Source organism: Mercenaria mercenaria, chromosome 12, assembly GCF_021730395.1.
Source record: "Mercenaria mercenaria strain notata chromosome 12, MADL_Memer_1, whole genome shotgun sequence".
Lineage (NCBI taxonomy): Eukaryota > Metazoa > Mollusca > Bivalvia > Venerida > Veneridae > Mercenaria > Mercenaria mercenaria.
Window position 1 is genome coordinate 31,815,449 of NC_069372.1, and position 21,562 is coordinate 31,837,010.

The 21,562-nt window shown below is 36.7% G+C and overlaps 2 protein-coding genes across 4 annotated transcripts in view; one reads left to right on the plus strand and one right to left on the minus strand.

Moving 5' to 3' along the window:
• LOC123533603 (notchless protein homolog 1-like) overlaps positions 1-9,788 on the minus strand; it is a 154,669-nt gene extending 144,881 nt beyond the window's left edge. Inside the window, exons 1-3 of one of the 2 annotated variants that reach the window (XM_045315317.2) lie at positions 9,612-9,788; positions 3,613-3,769; positions 813-1,033 (exon numbers count right to left, since the gene is read on the minus strand). In XM_045315317.2, coding sequence (XP_045171252.2) covers positions 813-1,033; positions 3,613-3,769; positions 9,612-9,700 — 467 coding nt within the window. In that variant the 5' untranslated portion in view covers positions 9,701-9,788. Of the gene's footprint in view, positions 1-812; positions 1,034-3,612; positions 3,770-9,400; positions 9,520-9,611 lie in introns of those variants that run through there. The other variant, XM_045315319.2, reaches the window with a different exon arrangement.
• Positions 9,789-17,166: 7,378 nt separating this feature from the next.
• LOC123533927 (39S ribosomal protein L18, mitochondrial-like) overlaps positions 17,167-21,562 on the plus strand; it is a 54,528-nt gene continuing 50,132 nt past the window's right edge. The window contains exons 1-4 of one of the 2 annotated variants that reach the window (XM_053519559.1): positions 17,182-17,227; positions 17,426-17,501; positions 17,758-18,456; positions 19,472-21,346. In XM_053519559.1, coding sequence (XP_053375534.1) covers positions 18,319-18,456; positions 19,472-20,002 — 669 coding nt within the window. In that variant the 5' untranslated portion in view covers positions 17,182-17,227; positions 17,426-17,501; positions 17,758-18,318 and the 3' untranslated portion in view covers positions 20,003-21,346. Of the gene's footprint in view, positions 17,228-17,425; positions 17,502-17,757; positions 18,457-19,471; positions 21,347-21,562 lie in introns of those variants that run through there. The other variant, XM_053519558.1, reaches the window with a different exon arrangement.

A 21,562-nucleotide genomic window follows, 5' to 3' on the forward strand; every position in this document is an offset into this window, starting at 1 on the left:
TCACAATCATCCAAACATGCGCCTCACGTCCTTTTTTGGGGGGAACATTTTGCAATTTTCTTTTTAAACCTTCAAGGGGTTCAAGAGTTTCAGAGCGGACCGAAACAAAGGAATGACCTTTGCTCCCAGTGTACCTTACCTTTAAACAAAACAACCCAAAACAGCCCTGCAAAACGTCTCGGTGTGGTGAACATTTGTGTAAATTTCCTTGAAATCCTTAAAGGGGTTCGGTTAAAAGACCGGGACACAAATTGCTAACGGACAAACGGACGACGGGGGACGGAGGGAAAATTGGACCCACGTTAAAACATAATACGCCCTTTCTGCATAAAAAAACTTAAAGCAATGCTATGGCCCGTCGGAGAAGACCCATAAAGGTTTAAAGGGGAGACTGTTCAGATTTTCTTTTTTTGCTCTTGCACCCTCAAGCTATGGCCAAGTTTTTTGATATCCATTAGCGTACTACCTTAAACTGCATTTCATATCATTAAAAAAGTTGGGTGAAAATTTTATGAAAATCCAAGCGGCATTAAAAAGTTGCAATGCAGAGAACAAAAATTACCTTTAATCTTTGAACTCTTAAGTGTAACCTTGACCTCTCAGGTAGTGGTCTGGATTTGCTTGCCCAGTGTCATCTTAATACTGTAGTAAATTTTGTGCTTTTCTTCAAAATCTGACAATGCATAACAAAGTTATCTGCCAAGCATGATCTTGTGCACACATAAACATACACACAGAACACAGGCATGTATGAACACTGCACACATAGACAGGGCTAACACTTTAATAGCATGAACATAAGAAACACAAACCTGCCATCTGGACTGAACTGTGCAGCAATGACTGCCTCTGCATGGCCAGGTATAGAACTGGTACATCGTGTAACAGCCCGTACTCGAAACACTGCCTGTGGCTGGTATATGATATCTAACACCTGTTCTGAACTTTCTAATATCTTCTCATCTAGGGTAGCATCAAGCTTCTCTGTTATTTCTTTATCATGTACAAAGAATGAATATGGAACTTTTTCCTCCTAAAATACACATCTCCAATACATAAATATTGTGTTTACATTTAGTTATCAAGAAACTTAATATCTTTCTTTACCTAACAGAGTGTACATCTATCACCCTTACTTATAAAAGGCATACAATCAAAACATTACTTCATTTATACAACAAACACATTCTACTATACACTAGTGCCTCCTGTAACTGTATGGCCCTATTCCACTTGCTAACAATGCAAGACACTAAGCCTAGTGGTAGAGCATCCACTTCGAGTGTGGGAGGTCATGGGTTCGATCCCCAGTCGCGTCATACCAAAGATGTGAAAAATGGTACCAGTAGCTCCCTTGCTTGGCGCTCAGCATTAAAAGGGAAACTGGGCTCTTCTCTCATACCCTCGTGGTGATGGATTCCATTAGGAATGAGGTGTCGAGAGTGATTAATTTAAGTTGTAGAACTTCCTTCACAATCGACCTAAAATAAACTAAGACTAAGTTATATTTCATGCTGAATAACAACCCTATAATGTTTCATGACTCACTATTAACCACTGTTTTAGATATGTGACACAAATTTTAGGCCCTTTATGTATATTTTTGACTTTTCAGTGCCATAAATGTGGCTTTATTGAGTAAAATCCAAAACAAAACCTCAGGTGCACAACTTCATGTGCTGTATAAAAATTCCCTATGACACCTGATGACTCTAGGTAAAATAGTTTTTGAGATATACACAACATGAATTTGGACTGACAGATGTATGAACAATGGTATATACCAGTAAATCTAAGTAACCCCACTACAAAAAAAATTTGTAGTACACAAAAACAAAATTTACCTACTTATATATCTGCATGAACTATATATAACACATCTGTTTTTATTTGTCCTGTTCTATTTATTTGCAAAATTTTGAATATGTCATGAATATACTGTCAACTTTTTCACAAAAACTTTGAATTTACTTTGGATGAAATTCAAAAATATTAGCAACAAGAGCTGTCTCCATAGGATGACACATGCCCCCGATGGCACTTTAAATGAATAGTTATGGCCGATGTTCGAGTTTAGGACCTTTGACCTACGGAGCTGGGTCTTGCGCGCGACACGTCGTCTTACTGTGTCACACATTTATGCGTAGTTATTTTAAAATCCATGCATGAATGACAAAGATATGGACCGGAGACGCCCATCAATGCACTATCATGAAAAAAGACCTTTAACATCTAAGTGTGACCTTGACCTTTGAGCTACGGACCTGGGTCTTGCGCATGACATGTCGTCTTACTGTGGTACACATTCATGCCAAGTTATTTGAAAATCCATCCATCGATGACAAAGATATGGACCGGACACGCCCATCAATGCACTATCCCTTAATGTCTAAGTGTGACCTTGACCTTTGAGATACGGACCTGGGTCTTGCCCGCGACACGTCGTCTTACTGTGGTACACATTCATGCCAAGTTATTTGAAAATCCATCTATCCATGACAAAGATATGGACCGGACACGCCCATCAATGCACTATCCCTTAATGTCTAAGTGTGACCTTGACCTTTGAGATACGGACCTGGGTCTTGCGCGCGACATATCGTCTTACTGTGGTACACATTCATGCCAAGTTATTTGAAAATCCATCCATTGATGACAAAGATATGGACCGGACACGCCCATCAATGCAATAACCTTTAATGTCTAAGTGTGACCTTGACCTCTGAGCTACGGACCTGGGTCTTGCGCGCGACACGTCGTCTTACTGTGGTACACATTCATGCCAAGTTATTTGAAAATCCATCCATCGATGACAAAGATATGGACCGGACACGAAAAATGCGGACAGACCGACAGACTGACAGACAGACGGTTCAAAAACTATATGCCTTCCTTCGGGGCATAAAAATAAAAGCTCTTGTGAAAAATAAGTGTTTTACAGTATTACTTTAACATATAACTAAATCATAGTAGTAGTAGTTCAGTACATGCAATAGAACACAAAATGCCCCCCTTGACGCATTCAGTAACTGCTCATGGAACAGAAATTATTTGGTCACTGTGCACTAGACATTTGATGCACTGACCTCAAATCAATAATTACGGGTCATTTACCAGTCATAAGTGACCTCTGTATTAAGTGTGATCTTAAACCAAAGCATTCTCTAGTTATTTAGCAAATAAAGTTCTACTGTTCTGTGTCAATGTGACCTTGACCTACTGACCTCAAAATCAGTAGGAGTCATCTGTTGGTCATGATCAACCTCCCTCTTAAGTTTCATGATCCTAGGCCCAAGCGTTCTCAAGTTATTATCCGGAAATGGTTTAACTGTTCCAGGTCAATGTGACCTTGACCTTTGGCCTACTGACCTCAAAATCAATAGGGGTCATTGACTTGTCATGAACAACCTCCCTATCAACTTTCATGATCCTAGACCAAAGAATTCTTGAGTTACCATATGTCAACTGAAAGTCATTACTTTTAAGTAGATAGCTAACATGAGCTAAAAGACAATGAGTTAGTAAGAACAAATTTATTAGCATGGCAATCCAGATCAATATAACCAGAGTGTTTAATAATTCAAGCAATACTTGACTGTCCTTCTAGCATACCTTCTGAAGGAGAGCATTACAAATCAGCTGTAATTTGTCTACTGTGATATCGACAGGAAGATCAAATGCACTGCCAGTAATTTCGCCAGTCTCACTCTTTAACTGTGCCAAGATTCGGCGACCTGCTGGCTCAGCCTCACATTCTTTTATATCACTGCTGTAATACAATATAAGCATTACTGTACATTTTGACTTATCACACTTTTTGGTGAGAATGCTTACCTGACCATAACCTTTTGACCTTCAATATATCATCACAAAACAAAGCATCATTAAGTGCATTGAAAAACTTTCATCCTAAAATATAATAGACAGGACCCTAGCAAGAAAGAGAAATCTGCACTTGGGTACTGTTACCAATCTTGTACTTACCGGTAAACTGGTATCTGAATTGGTAAAATATTCAGTTTGAGCACTGTTTTAAACTTGATTTTCAGTCAGTACACAAAGTTTAAAGAAATTCTGTCTGTAGGAAAATTTTAGCCTATATACATATAGAAAACTGTCAGATGTGTCTTTAACTGACGCAATTTTTTTGTGATGGTCGCATCCATTAAGTTATACCGTAACCCCATTTCGTTACCTAACCAGTGTCAAACCACAACATCTGTGCACTGACTCTCGTGAGAAACTGATTCGCAAGTTCATAGCACATGGTTATAGTTTATATACAGTTTTTGAATATCATTTTGTATATTTATGAATTTAACTGAAACCATTTTCAACAAAAGTCATGAAAAAACATACCTTTCAACGTTTAAAATTCATGAAAAGTTCAATAAATAACAATTCTAATCGCCTATTCGTTTTCAAAATGAAGAGTACCTCGAACACATCACAACTGTAATGGCAGGCAAAATATTGCAGAAAGCAGTACCCATTTTAAACTTGTGTGTAACTCATCGTCATATTGTGTTATATGGCTTATTTTATGTCTGATGAAAAGAAAAATGGATTAAAAAGATTTTAAAGTAAAAGGTGAGTCCATGGCATTTCATTTTTAATATGGCATTTCATTCTATACATAAATTACGGGGTTCATTTCAATTCAAGCGATCCGTAACAGCATTATTATAAACATCTCTGGAGCTGAATTTTTTTACCTACACCTTCTTTAATCTATTTGTACATGTTCAATTCCATGTGATTAATGTGATGTTCTTAGATTATTCACATTTAGAAAAAATGTAAACAACTGACTGAATGCTGGTTTCTTTGAACCATTTAGATTCAAGTTTTAGATAAATATTGCTTGAATCTTTTTTGCTATTTCATTTGTAGTCATGCAAATTCAGTATGTAAATAACCCACACTATATGAAAAAACTTCTAGACAATTCCTAACAGTGGTTTCTAGGGATTGGGGTCCATACCTCTAGAATCACACAGGCATGCTCATCAATAGGTGGACTCAGCTGTGTTCCCCATTTTCACCTAGTACACCAATTTTGCCAAATTTATACATGTTTCAGTTGAACTGGTTGCCAGTACACATGCAGGACATGCTGAATAGCCTGATCAATATGTCTCGGCAAATTTCGGTGTACCTATCTCCTGATCAGGAACATAGTTATACTCGAACTCCATATTATTGGCGCATCCATATTATCGGCATAATCCCCTTTCACGGAATTTCCCAAGTTTTGCGCCCCCTATTGGTGAGTACAGTATGCAAATCAGTGACCGGAGGTTCACGCTTGAATGAGCCGCTATATTTTTGCAAAAATGTCTGGTCTACTGGTAAGTTTGTTTATATTCAGTATTTTAATACTTACAAATAATGTTTTTCCTTTGTAACCTAACTTTTTATTCCCCAAAATAGCTGTTTTTACCCAAAAACCAATATTAGCTGCTCCAGTGCAATAAAGACGTTTGGTATGACGTCACTCTGCTCAATTTTTTTTCTTGGAATGCCGGTACCATCTTCTGTTTCAAGCGTAATACTGTTCATGGATAACAGAGAATGCTAAATGCTGAAAGACTGTGCACATTCTGAACAGTAATGCAGTGACTGAAGAACTGTTTGCTTGAGTCTGCCCTTGAGCATTAATGAACAAGAGGACCATGATGGTCCTGAATCGCTCACCTCTTCCCACATGATCCAGTTTTGAGTATGACGTCGTTTTTTCTATTATTTGACATAGTGACCTAGTTTTTGAGCTCATGTGACCCAGTTTTGAACTTGACCTAGATATTATCAAGATAAAAATTCTGACCAATTTTCATGAAGATCCATTGAAAAATATGGTCTCCAGAGAGGTCACAAGGTTTTTCTATTATTTGACCTATTGACCTAGTTTTCGAAGGTACGTGACCTTGTTTTGAAATTTATCTAGATATCATCAAGGTGAACATTCTCACTAATTTTCATGAAGATCTCATGAAAAATATGGCCTCTAGAGAGGTCACAAGGTTTTTCTATTTTTATACCTACTGGCCTAGTTTTTGACCGCACGTGACCCAGTTTCTAAACTGACCTAGATATCAGCAAGGTGAACATTCAGATCAATTTTCATGAAGATCCATTGAAAAATATGGCCTCTAGAGAGGTCAAAAGATTTTTCTAATTTTAGACCTACTGACCTAGTTTTTGACCGCAGTTGACCCAGTTTCAAACCTGACCTAGATATCATCAAGATGAACATTCAGACCAACTTTCATACAGATCCCATGAAAAGTATGGCCTCTAAAGAGGTCACAAGGTTTTTTTATTATTTGACCTACTGACCTAGTTTTTTAAGGCACGTGACCAAGTTTCAAATTTGACCTAGATATCATCAAGGTGAACATTCTGACCAATTTTCATGAAGATCCATTCAAGGGTATGGCCTCTAGAGAGGTCACAAGGTTTTTCTATTTTAAGACCTACTGACCTAGTTTTTGATCGCAGTTGACCCAGTTTCAAACTTGACCTATATATCATCAAGATAAACATTCAGACCAACTTTCATACAGATCCCATGAAAAATATGGCCTTTAGAGAGGTCACAACGTTTTTTCATTATTTGACCTACTGACCCACTTCTTGATGGCACATGACCCACTTTCGAACTTGACCTAGATATCATCAAGATAAACATTCTGACCAATTTTTATGGAGATCCATTCACAAGTATGGCCTCTAGAGAGGTCACAAGGTTTTTCTATTTTTAGACCTACTGACCTAGTTTTTGACCCCACATGACCCTGTTTCGAACTTGATCTAGATATCATCAAGATGAACATTCAGACCAACTTTCATACAGACCCCATGAAAAATATGGCCTCTAGAGAGGTCACAAGGTTTTTCTATTATTTGACCTACTGACCTAGTTTTTGATGGCACGTGACCCACTTTCGAACTTGACCTAGATATCATCAAGATGAACATTCAGACCAACTTTCATACAGATCCCATGAAAAATATGGCCTCTAGAGAGGTCACAAGGTTTTTCTATTATTTGACCTACTGACCTAGTTTTTGATGGCACGTGACCCACTTTCGAACTTGACCTACATATCATCAAGGTGAACATTCTGACCAATTTTCATGAAGATCTCATGAAATATATGGCCTCTAGAGAGGTCACAAGGTTTTTCTATTTTTAGACCTACTGACCTAGTTTTTGACCGCACGTGACCCAGTTTCGAACTTGACCTAGATATCATCAAGGTGAACATTCTGACCAATTTTTATGAAGATCCATTCACAAGTACGGCCTCTAGAGAGGTCACAAGGTTTTTCTATTTTTAGACCTACTGACCTAGTTTTTGACCGCACGTGACCCAGTTTCAAAACTGACCTAGATATCATCGAGATGAACATTCAGACCAACTTTCATACAGATCCCATAAAAAATATGGCCTTTAGAGAGGTCACAAGGTATTTCTATTATTTGACCTAGTTTTTGATGCCATGTGACCCAGTTTCGAACTTGACCTAGATATCATCAAGGTGAACATTCTGACCAATTTTCATGAAGATCTTGTGAAATATATGGCCTCTAGAGAGGTCACAAGGTTTTTCTATTTTTAGACCTACTGACCTAGTTTTTGATGGCACGTGACCCAGTTTCGAACTTGACCTAGATATCATCAAGGGGAACATTATGACCAATTTTCATAAAGATCCCATGAAAAATGTGACCTCTAGAGTGGTCACAAGCAAAAGTTTACGCACGCACGCACGGACTGACGGACGCACGGACGGACGACGGACGCTGCGCGATCACAAAAGCTCACCTTGTCACTTTGTGACAGGTGAGCTAAAAATGCAATGCTGCCCACATCCAACACTGATTTTAAATGCACAAGTAGTTCAGTACCTGTATATTTTCTGCGCTATGGTTGTCCAGCTCACAGACTTTATAAAGTTATTTCTAGGTCTTATGAGTTCATTTTATTGTATTTCAGAATCAACGCACTGGTTCCGTTAGGAGACAGCTGTCTTTTTGTCAGTCCAGACCAGTCAAATTTAAAAGGCAGTATGATGCTGGAAAGTTTTCACCACCTGCTCTGAAAAATTGTATAAACTTGGTGATTGTTAAGTGGGCACAGTGTGACAAATGTGAGCACTGAACCCATAGATCTGTCATTTTGTACTGATAAAAGTGTTGTTAGAAGGCATAGTTAATATCTGTGCCCACATTGCCAGTAGTTACAAAAAGATAAATACATTGTTGTTAAGTACTGTTCTGGTTCTTTTTCATAGTTGTGACTGTTAACTGTTTTATTCTAGATCAACTGTAGATTTTAAATTGGACTTGAAACTATTTAAAACAATATCTGGTTGTGTTGCATTCATAGACTTGAATTTCACAATATGTAAATTTTAGCAGCGAGATTTATATGGCTTTCCAGCTTGGTTGGTAGCCAGAATGCCTAAAAGTTCTATAAATGACGGTAAGAGCAATGTAGAGTTTTTATTGTCTGAAAACTGTTCCATAGTTCGATTACGTTGATAATATGGTGCTCTCCCTTGGAGGAAGTACTCTTTACCAGCATGTATCAGTGTCATTATTTTCATTGACCTAGATTGTAGAACTGAAAATATTTGTTCTCAAAAGATAGTTTACAGGTCATTTTATGCCCAGCGAGTTGTATATTTGAAACAGTAATATGTAAATTGAGCAGTCACTGAGAAAAGAATAAGTACGCCGATAACCTTAAAGAGATAGGGGTTAGCCTTGTGCTAGTCCAACAAAATTGATGCGATCCTAGGAAACATTGAGATAATTTTTTCATATGAGCAATATCCCCACTCGCGTCAATCACTCGAAAGACCGAAATAGTGGAAGTAATTTCATGGAAGAAATTTTCATCGCTGCCTACCCTTTACATGTATGCTATAGGTTTAAATGCCAATTATGTCACGAATTGGCCATAAATTCAAATAAAACTTACATGTATCAAAAGGGGATTCAATTCATCATTGATTTATGTAAAAGTTATCAAATAATATCCAAAATTACGAATTTTTGAATTGGGTGATTTAAACCCATGTATGTACTGTACACGATTTATAAAGTTTACCGTGTCTACACGCCAATATGCGCAAGGGATAAAACCAATAACTTTACATGACTGTGTACTGTGATTTATACTCTATTATTTTGGTCCTTCAAAACTTTGACGTTTAGATTGCCCGGTCACAAATAAAAAAAACAATCTGAACGTCGCATTATTTTGACTAGCCTTGTGCAATACAATACCAACACTAACTAACAACAATAGGTCTTATCTATACAAAATTACTTTAACACCAACAAACACTGTGTCGACAATTGCGAAATAATCTTCTAAAAGTTTACCGTCCATCCGAAAAAGGAGATTTCCGAATACGTATACACTTTGTATAAACAATCATGTTAGTAAGAAATTAAACAATCGTCAAATCATCATAGCATGTCCTATGAAATCTAATAATACATAGTCACAGTGCTATGAAGTGGAATCGAGTCATTTAAGCTAGATTAATTAAAATTAGCAAAGCATCTATTTTGACATAATTTTATTGTTTACCTCATTTTCACGTGTTTCCGGGCATGTCCTAAACCGCTGACGATACAGCCATGGGACAACCCGGAACGCGTTTCAGAATGACCTGTCATATAGTTGTCGTGTACTACATGTTTTTTTATGTTTCGGAATAACTAGTACAGCCGAAGACGAACAATATTCATTTCAGTAAAACTTAGTTCCAGGTTGATGTTATGGACGACGTGACCGCAGGGACAAGGTAAAACGATGACATACAGATAGAGTGACTGCAGACCACATACACAAAGAAGGGTTTTCTCTTATGCAGACCATATAGGTAAAGAAGGATATTGGAAAACGCAGACAACATAGAATGTGTTAAGGTGTGAAAAACTGACAGTATGTCATTCTTTCATAAAGGACACTTAATTAAAACATTTGAATTAGAAATAATATTCCCAATTACTTTGATTTAAATAATTTAAATATTTTTAACTATGCATTTGAAGTTGTAAAAGTATAAATTTTCAATATTAAAAAAAACAAAATACAAGAAAAAACTATCCATTTCTATAATTTGATCAATTCACATTTATTTCAATACTGTGCTTTTTAATTCAGATTCACTGTGTTCTGATATTTTCATGAATCAAATAAGTAAATATTTCAGAATTGACTACCTTTAAAAATATTTTTGACTCATACGTGGAGCAGACATGGGGTAATGCAAAAATGTAATTTTAATGCATTACAATGCATTACAATTTTGTAAGTAATTAAATGTAATGTGTAATGCATTTTTGCATTACATGTAATTGTAATTTTAATGCATTACAGTTTCAAAAATATGTGTAATGCACTTTACATTACATTAGTAAAAATAGTTAGAAAAAATGTATGTGTTAAAAAATGGACTGGTGTTGGTTGTGTATAGAAATGTATCAAATTAAAAACAAACCATACTCATAGAGTCATAGTTAAAGGGACACTGCAAAAAAATGAAAGTTAAAGGTACACTGTGTATAAATTGAAGTTAAAGGGACATTTTAACTAAATTATAGTTAAAGGGACACTGTGAAAACTTGAAAGTGAAACAAGAGTGAATGAAAATTAAAATAACACTGTGAAGGAATAAAAGTGAAAGAGACACTGAATAATTGAAAGTTAAAGGGACACTGTGATAAGTGCAACTTAAATGAATAAAAGTTAAAGGGACACTGTGAAAAGTTCAACTTGAATCAATTAAAGTTAAAGGGACACTGTGAATAGTACAACTTTAATGAAGAAAAGTTAAAGGGACACTGTTGTGCATTTTGAATAAAACATAGATACATAGACACTTGAAATAGTGTTACATTCGTGTTGAAGTGAAATAAAAAGTGGTGATATTGTATTGAAGTGAACTTTGTATAATTGAAATAAAAGATGGACGGAGAGGAAGATAAACTTAGTGAGGCAACGGGAGGACCAAAGCATGTGACAGAAGAGGAGGATCAGTTGCTGCAAGCACTGAAAATATTAGGAGTTGAAAACTCGGACGCATTAGAGAAATTTAACAAAGCCCAGGCTAAGGCATTAGGAGTTTCGAAAGCAAAACCACCTAGTGAAACAAAGCCCTCAGCATTCAGCTTAAAGCCACATTTAGGAGAAACAAGTACTGCACCTCATCTGCCTTCAGCCAGTAGTAGTGATACCCCAAAATATGGAGGATCATATCACTTCCCAAAACTCCCTAGTTTCTATGGAGAAGAAAATAAAGGGGAAGTTAGTTGGGCTACATTCAAATTTGAAGTTGAGGCACTGATAGTAGAGAAAGTGTTTAGCGAAGAACAGATATTACAGGGAATCAGGAGAGCTTTAAAGGGGAATGCCAGTGATGTTGTCCGGAGATTAGGAACAGGAGTGACTGTCAGACAAATAATTGACAAATTAGAAAGCACATTTGGCAATATAGAGACAAAAGAAAGCATACTTTGTAAATTCTTCTCATGTTAACAGAAACCAAACGAATCCATCACAACATACACTTCTAGATTAGAAGAACTATTTTCACAGGCTGCAACACTGAAAGGTTTTAGCAGCACAGATGATGAACAACTAAAGAGAGTTTTGCTTGAAGGACTTAGACCAGAAATAAAACATTAGGCAGCTTATAAGAATGATATGATCTCAGATTATGACCGCTTCAAGATTGCGAAAGATAGAGGCCGAAATGAAAGAGTCTGATAAAGAAACAAAGAAGTGCAGTGCAGCAGCGAACATAGACAAGAAAGAGAATAATGATATGGCAGAGGTCAAAGAGCTCCTGAAGAAACTAAATGATAGAATAGACCATTTAGAGAAAGACAAAGAAGAACAAAAAAAAAGAGTTATGACAGCTATTACCCACCACCATGGAGTCATGGGTATGGATATAACAGGGCACAAGGAAGGAGTCGAGGTAGAGGCGACAACAGAGGAAGAGGTCGAGGTAGTTTTAGACCTAGAAGACCATTAGGATCAACAACAATGACCATTGAATGCTACAGTTGCCACCAGAAAGGCCATATAGCAAGAAACTGTCCAAAAAACGCTTAAGTGCTCCTGTTGTGGGATCGGACAAGGGCACCATCAAAGATCCCAAACTTGTAGGCGACACAAATGAAACAGAAATTTCCTTGAACGATATAAAAGTTACAGCATTGATTGATACTGGCAGTTGTGTGAGTGTTATATCCAAATCACTTTATGAGGACAAATTTTCAGACATTGAAGTAGAACCACTGAAAGATTTTATTGATATTGAATGTGCTGATGGACAGAAGCTTCCATATGAAGGTTACATTGAACTGGAAATTAACAGTGCAGAGAGTCTTCCAGATTCCAACAAACATTCATGCTTATTTTTAATCAGTCCATACACCAGTTATTCTGCAAGAACACCAGTAATACTTGGTACCAACGCATTAAATCAGCTTATCTCAGACTACAAAGACAAATTTGGGATTCAATTTTTACAAAAGGCCCAGAGACATGGTATGAAAACGCCTTGGTATTTGGCATTCAGATGTATAGTGACTAGGGAAAGAGAACTTAAGAAAAATAAACAGAAGATTGCCATTGTCAGAAGTGCTGTACCTGAAAGAATAATACTGAAACCAAATGAAACAATAAATGTCAACGCATATACAGATAGAGAGATGGAATACCACGACACATCAGCCATTATACACGAGTCTGAAGAATCTAACCTGCCTTCATACATTGATATAGCACCTGCGGTAGTGAACTACAAATACAGAAAGAACCCTGGTGTCACAGTAAACCTTTCAAACTTAACCACCAACACAGTTATAATTCCACCAAAGTCGATACTTTGTGAACTTCAACCAGTTACAATAGATCATGATAGTATGAGAAAGGTACAAGAAGAAATAGACAAAGAAGATGTACTCAATAAGATACACATTGATACAAGTGATGCCCTTAACCAACAACAAAAACTTGAAATTAAGGAACTACAAGAGAAACACAGAAGTATATTCTCAGTTAGAGATGCTGATATTGGGCAGTGCGACAAGATAAAGCACAGAATTGACCTTCTTCCTGGATATGAAGCACCATCCAAACAAAGACACCGTAGAATTCCACCAGCAATGATAGAAGAAGTGCGACAACATCTGGACCAACTTCTTACAGCAGGGATTATAAGAAAGTCCAAATCACCATGGGCAAGCAATGTAGTTCTGGTACGGAAAAAGAACAAGAAGCTTCGCATGTGCGTCGATTATCGTTTACTTAATGATAGGAGCATTAAAGATGCATACGCACTCCCCCGCATCGAAGAAGTGTTTGATATTTTAAAAGGAAGTAAATACTTTACCACCATAGACATGAAAGCTGGTTACCATCAGGTCGAAATAGAAAAAAAGTCATAAAGAAAGAACAGCATTTACGATGGGGCGTCTCGGTCTTTTTGAATACCTTAAGATGCCATTTGGACTAAGCAACTCGCCAGCAACTTACCAGAGACTGATGGAGGAATGCCTAGGGGACTACAATATGACCATTTGTGTAATTTACCTTGACGACTTAATAGTCTTTGCCGAAACATTTGAAGATTACGTCAAAAGACTAGATCTCATATTAACACGGCTTGAAGAGTGCAAACTGAAATTATCACCAGAGAAATGTTTCTTCATTCAGAAAAGAGTAAACTTCCTTGGGCATGTTGTCTCTGAAGACGGAATAGAAACCGATCCAGAAAAGATCGATAAAGTCAGAAACTGGCCTACTCCATCAAATTCAGATGAATTGAGATCCTTCCTGGCGTTTGCGGGCTATTACCGTAGATTTATACGAGACTTCAGCAAGATTACCAGACCATTGGCCGACCTATTACCACCGACATCAACCAAGAAAGGCTCAAAGAAGAATACCAAAGAATGGACATGGACAGAAAATGAACAACACATATTCGAAAACCTCAAGAAAACACTTTCAGAACCTCCCATATTAGCCTACCCAGATTTTACAAAGCCATTTGAACTCCACACTGACGCTTCGACCAAGAGCTTAGGAGCAGTTCTCTATCAGAAAGATGGCAGGTTCATCTGTGTAGTAGCTTACACAAGCAGATCGCTAACAAAATCGGAGAAAAACTACAGCGCTTACAAATTAGAATTCTTGGCATTAAAATGGGCCATTACAGAGAAGTTTTCCGATTATCTTCAAATTAACCACTTCACAGTCCTCACTGACAATAATCCGTTGACCTACATTCTTACTTCTGCCAAGCTGGACGCCACAGGTCAACGATGGGCATCAGCACTAGGTCAATATGACTTCCACATATTTTATCGAGCCGGAATCAAGAATAGAGATGCAGACGGCTTAAGCAGATACCCGTTTGACAAAGAATTGGTTGAAGACAAACAAGAAGACATTGAGAATACAAAGATAGAGAATGATACAGTTAGAGCCATATGTAGCACCATAACCATTCCAGCTTACATAGAAACAGTACCGTGTGAAAATATTGACATCGTAGAAGCTACAGAAGACCCAAGTCAAGTCACTTCCCAAGTTGAATTCAGGGAAATAAGAAGAAGCCAAAGAGAAGATAGAGTGATAGATAGATGGAGACGTGCTGTTCTCGACGACAAGATACCAACAAAGAACCTTACAAAAGAAGACATAGTTATGAGGAGATATTTCAAGAATTTTATCATGAAGAGGGGCATATTATATCGCAAAGTAGAGGATGGCGAAAACATTAAAGAACAACTAGTTATTCCAAGAAAAGACGTGCTAAAAGGACTACACACAGATGTTGGACACCCTGGTCGAGAAAGAACCGGCTACTAAGAGAAAGATATTTTTGGCCAGGGATGTATACAGATGTGGAAACATACATAGACAAGTGTGGAAGATGCATGAGAAGGAAGAGCAACGTGAACAGTAGAGCGCCTCTGGTAAACGTAACAACGACATATCCTCTAGAGTTGGTCTGCATGGACTTTTTGACCTTAGAAGAATCTAAAGGTGGAATTTCAAACATCCTCGTAATAACAGACCATTTCACAAAGTACGCACTAGTAATTCCAACCAGAAACCAAACTGCAAAGACAACGGCAGAAACACTTTACAACAATTTCATCATACACTATGGGATACCTACTAGACTGCATTCAGACCAAGGGGCCAACTTCGAATCAGAAATAATCAAAGAACTTTGCCAACTCTTAAACACGAAAAAGAGCCATACAACAATATACCATCCGATGGGAAATTCGACACCAGAGCGCTTCAATAGAAGTCTACTAAACATGTTAGGCACACTAGAAACCTCACAGAAACATGATTGGAAGAGATATGTACCTTCCCTAGTGTATGCTTACAATTGCACTCCACATGAGTCAACAGATGTTGCACCATTCGAACTTATGTTCGGCCGGAAGGCAAAGTTACCAATTGATGCAATGTTTGAACAGGCAACTGAAGATAGCAACACCAAAAAGAGCACCCAGGAATATTTAGAAGACTTGAAAGATCGCATGAAGAAGACAAGATGTATAGTAAAAGAACACAACGACAAAGCAAGAGCAAAACAAAAGAAAGATTACGATATTAAAGCTAAAGCAGCAAAAGTGAATGTTGGCGATCAAGTTCTGGTGAAAATCATGAAATTCGAGGGCAAACATAAGATCTCAGACAAATTCGAAGAAGAAATATATGAGGTAATAGAGCAACCTAGAGCAGACATTCCTGTCTTCAAGTTGAGATCATTAAAGACAAAGAGGGAGAAAACTTTGCATAGAAATCACCTTCACCCTGTTAAACACAGAGTAGAAGAAGATGAACTCGAGGATGAGTTGGAAAAGATTTCTATGACAAAAGATATGAAAGAGGATGCATCCATTGAGAGAAGTGAAGATAACAGAATTCATACCGACGTCGGAGAAGATTCAGAGGATGAATCAGATTAGGAAGAATTATTTGTAGAAAGTACAAATAAAATTGGGGACGCCCATATTCCCTCTGAATCAGAATCTTCAGATAAGGCAGAAGAAATATTAGAAGATAGTGTAACAGAAGACGGAGATGCAAATGTTATTCTGGATGAATTACCAGATACAGAAGGAACAGCAGATGAGAGTCACTCGGACGATCATGAAAAGGTTATTGCCGAAGGAGCAATTGATGGAGATGTAACAGAAATAGAAACAGCAGAGATAACAGACGACAGGAATGATGAGCCTATAGATAAGGAAGAAGAATCAACAGATGAGAACTTTGTAGAACAGAAGACAGACAATGTTGACCACGAAGATGATAAAGCCCAACTCATAGAAGATACCGAAGTTAGACCAGATCCACAGCCACCCCCTAAACCAGCCCCCAGACGCTCAGGTAGAGACAAGAAACTACCAGCGCATCTTGAAGATTACCAGATGTACTCCATGATACCAAGACCCTATGATTCCAAAATACAAGCCATGAATGTCCTTATGGAATCAGGTATATTGAATCAGGTAAATACAGAAGTGGCACATCGACTTTTACAAGCTGTAATGAAACGATAAACATTACTGTTATGAAATGACATTGAATTATGAAATGTGATATTTTAAATAAAACTGTATTTTATGAAATTTTAAATAAAAATGATGTTGTTTTTATCTAAATGCGAAGTCGCATTTCAAACAAGGGTAGTAGAGATTATAGAAAAGCATGTTTTACAATAGGTGTAATTTAACATGTAAGTAGTGTATTTCTCATACAAGCTATGAGTTAGTAATTAAAGTATAAGTGTAAGTCAAAGTATTTCTCATACAAGCTATGAGTTAGAGACTAGAGTAGGGTAGTTATGTACACTTATGTACTTAGGTATCGACAGACCTGAGACTTATAAGACAAATGACGAGACGTCATTTATCAGGCCAGGGAAGTATGTAACGGGGTCAGTTTTCTATTAAAACTTAAGAGTTCATAAGGGAGACAACTCCGTCAACCTTGTCCACCTTGTATCTCTACCCTATCAGGAGTTATCTGTTTTACCGCGGTTTGGTGGTTTTCAATTGACCTGTGACCTTTTTGAAAATACTGGTCAGTCAGCCATTTTAGTCTTTGTTGGAAAGATGTGTTTTTACCAGTGGCCAGAAAATGTATTTCCAATGGTTTGTATTTGTCCTGTTGTTGCTTATTGATTGATTTATTGTACAGGGAATTAAATCTTTGTATTGGGTTCACTTTGAGTTTAGTAACTTTGGAATTGTGAATTTCATGATTTATAAAGAAGTGAGATTCAGAGTGACACTTGTATTTCTGCAATCACATTTCTGTCTTTTATCCACTGCTAACATTTAACTTTGCAGTATCAAGTAACAGTCACTGGTGAGAATAAAGCCTGTTTGAGAATTGTACAGTTACAGAGCATTCATCCCTTAGATGGTAAGTTACAAGATGTGTTATGTGTAACTCTATGTGTAACTGGATGTATAACTAAATGTGTTGTATATGTAACTATATATGTTTATAAGTATTGTTTACGTTATACGACAAATAGGTTATTTGGCCACTAGACGCGTTTGTTGATATGTTCTAAATGTGAATGTACGGTACTTACGAGAATATATGTATTATGTATTGTGTATTGCTTTTAATATGATTGACCATGTATTGAATATCATTTAACCTTTGCTTTCAGAATGTGTTGCTGTACTACTTAAGTAAACGGTTGAATAAATTGGATATAGAAGAGTTTGACCTAGTCGTTACATATTATCATATTAGATCTATTAGTAGATCTACCATCCAGTTACACAAGTGGACTCTTAATCGAACTCATAGACCCTTAGGGGTTCGGACTATTATTATTATTATTAATATAGCACCGATAAAGCAAATTAATACCAGGAAATATTGCATTTTTAACAAAGCTTTATATTAAAAAGAAATCATCATCATTATAAGAAAATATCTTATTTGCCTATTCAGTTAACTGAGTAAAATTTTACCATACCCAATTACCTGCTTATAACTGTAAAAGTGACAATCACAGTCGTCAAAAGCTATCAATTAAGACTTTATCTTAATTAATCCATCTATTGTGCACTGTAAGAACATCATCTAACCACTGACCATGGAGCTTTGTATGCAAATGCTTGCTGAGAGGTGTTAACAATTCAGTGTTAATTGGTCATGTCCATCAGGTGAAAAATACCTGTTTTATCGCGTTCAAATAGAGCCAAAACTTCATTTTACAAAAATGAACAGCCTTGATCAGTTCGATATTCCACAAAATGTATTTGACAAAAATGAGACGTTTAAGGCAATGTGCCGTCACTGTTCATCTGTTATATCAGGAAGCTACCGGACAACATCAAACTTCGTCACACACTTGAAGGTAATTATTGAATATTTATTTGATACAATAATCAAATTTGTATTTAAAGTACTGTGTATATTTTTATCAAAACCTTACATTTATGTTCGTGTTACCTAAACATTATCGGTAAGAATGATAAATATTTAAAATAATGGTATTTGTAAGCAGCAGATGGTCTTTAACCCATGTTCGACTGTATGTTATAGACATATCATTTTACTACAAAATTTAACATTTACCATAAACCGACATTATTACATGAGTACCTATAAATAGTAACAAATTTGTGCTGAAAATTCTTCCATTATCGCATTGCGTCATGCATTATCACATTATCATAATTAGCCCCGGGGCCATTATCGATAATGACGTTTCATGGAGGTAAAAAAAGCAAACATTTCAGTTTTTAGTTTTACTATCTTGAGCGTAACGTCGTATATTCATGATATAACTTTTTTCAACCCTAAATAATGCTATAAGCAACATAGTACAACTATCAAGGCATTTGATTTTATACAGCATATAGTCTCTTATACATATAATATAGAAACTGAAAAATTGAAAATTATTATGCCAGTAGATGCCAGTACTCATAAAAATGACACACTAAACTTTTCTTACCATATTATAAGTAAACATGTAATAAACAGGTAAATCATGGGAGAGCGGTGCCTTTGAGTGATAATGGCCCTGGAAGAAGATAATAGCCACCTTGCCAGGGCCATTATCACTCAAAGGCACCGCTCTTCCTTATATTAACCTATACATAATGATTAAAACATAATGATAATATTTTCAGAGAAAGCACAGAGAAATTCATTTGGACTCTGTTGGCCGAAAATTCCAGGACAGTCTATTGAGTCCGAAGATAACAGGTTTTATAAAGCAGGTCGGAACCAAATACAGTCATAGCGACCCGAAACAGAAGGAATCAATGAATGCACTTCTGAATTTTATAGCTGGTGATCTTCTACCATTATCTACTGTAGACAGTCAGTACATCAAGTGTTATGTTGCAAGTCTGGATTCAAAGTTTCAGGTTTCCAGTAGAAGACACCTCTCATCAAAGGTTATTCATGAAAAAGCTAGGCTTATAAGTAATACCGTGAAGTCACAACAAAAGCGAGCTGAAAACATTTGTTTGACTATTGACCTTTGGTCCAATAGATCTATGAAAGGATTTCTAGGAATAACTGCACATTATATACTGGACTGGGAAATGAAGTCTGCTATGATTGCGTGTAAACGATTCAAAGGAAAACACACCGCTGAAAACAATCTTCACGAGTATGAAGACACTATTTCAAGTTTTGACATAAATGATAAGATATTTTGTGTAATAAATGATAATGCCTCTAACATGATAAAGGCCTTCAAATGTGCAGTTCCTGGATTCTCCTCCCCTAGACAGGGCAGCAAAGATGAGGAGTGTGATGATGATGATGATGATGATGATGATGAATCTTGCGAAGACAGCGATTCTTATCATGACTCATGCCACGAACGCGAGGTTGTATCAAGCAAGGCAAGTCTGCTTAAAAACATTGAATCAACATTTCCTTAACATGAGAGATGTTATGCACACAGCTTACAGCTTGTCACCAACGATGGATTAGATGAATGTGGTGCCAACTTAAAAAAAGGTCATAGCAAAGGTCTCAAAGATTGTTGCACATGTAAGGAAATCTATTCGCCTCAGAAATTCTGGAAGATGAAAAGCGCTTACAAGTAGCTAATGCAAACTGATGGAATAGTCAGTTGACAATGATCCGTTCAGTAATGGCTGTTCCTGAAGAAAAGCTTTGCGAGCTTGGCCTAGCTATACAGTTTTCTGCTTATGACAGAAAGATCTTAAATGAACTTAGCAGCATCCTGGAACCTTTTGAAAAAGCAACCATTATGTTACAAACAGAGAGGACTGCTAGTGCCAGTATGACCATACCTGTCACATTGGGTCTAAAGCAACATCTGAACAGTGTCCAGCATGATTACAGTAACAAATTTGTCACAACGCTTCAATCGTCAATCGAAAAAAGGATGTCACATTAGTCGTGGAGGAAATTAAATCACTTGATACTTTTAAACTCTGTTTCCTACATTTTTCAGCAATATGCCTTATTCAGAGAAAAAAATGATCTTGCACAAAATTTGTTTTAGTTACATCTATTAATTGTCAAAATCTGTTTCTTTGAAGAAGGCATATTGCCGTAAAAAATAAGAAATAGAGTTATAAGACTGCATAGAAAAGCGGGGTGATATGTTTAAAGGCCGTCTTAAACAGGGTAAGTGGAAGTCTGTGTCTTCTCTTGTCTTCTGTTTAATATGGCAATTCTAAGTAATTCTTAGTCAGAAGTTTGTCAGTTGGTGAAACTCAAAAACCCGCAGCCAGATGGACATGGAACGGACATAAAGAAGCAATGAAAACAACACTAAATGTTATAATTTATACATTATAAATAAATAACCACATGACATGACATGACATATATAATAACTATAATACTATATTATTTGAAATAATGTCACATTTTAGAAATGCGAATAATTCATACAATTCAATTGCATAGCATAGCAATCAAATTATAACAGTTACATATACACAAGTATAGACATTTCAGTAATTTTATGTAAATTATTTGTTACACATTGTATGTAAGTACACTGTGTTTGGGAAGGGCCGACTTATTATGTTTGTAGAACTTTTGACCCTAATTGTATGTTCACATTTCACATGTATGTATATGCAAAAAAACATGCATAAACTAAAATAAAAAATAGCACTGCATTTCCCCTCAATAAGATCTATCTGTATATGAAGTCAATAGCTTTTATACTTTGGAAATTATGCTCCGAACAAGATTTGTTACGCACGAACGGACGGACGGCCAACCAGACGGACGGACAAGGTGACTCCAGTATACCCCCTAAACTTCGTTTTTAGGGGTATCAATACAATAAGTTAGGATATTACTTCAGAAAAAAATCTACAACATAGAAAGAGTAGTTGCGATCGACATGAGAATCAAATCAAGAAACGAAGAAAATTATTAAAGGCCTAGATTCACTACTATATAATTGCACCCCCCCCCCCCAAAAAAAAAAAAAATCAATATAGAACTCCCAT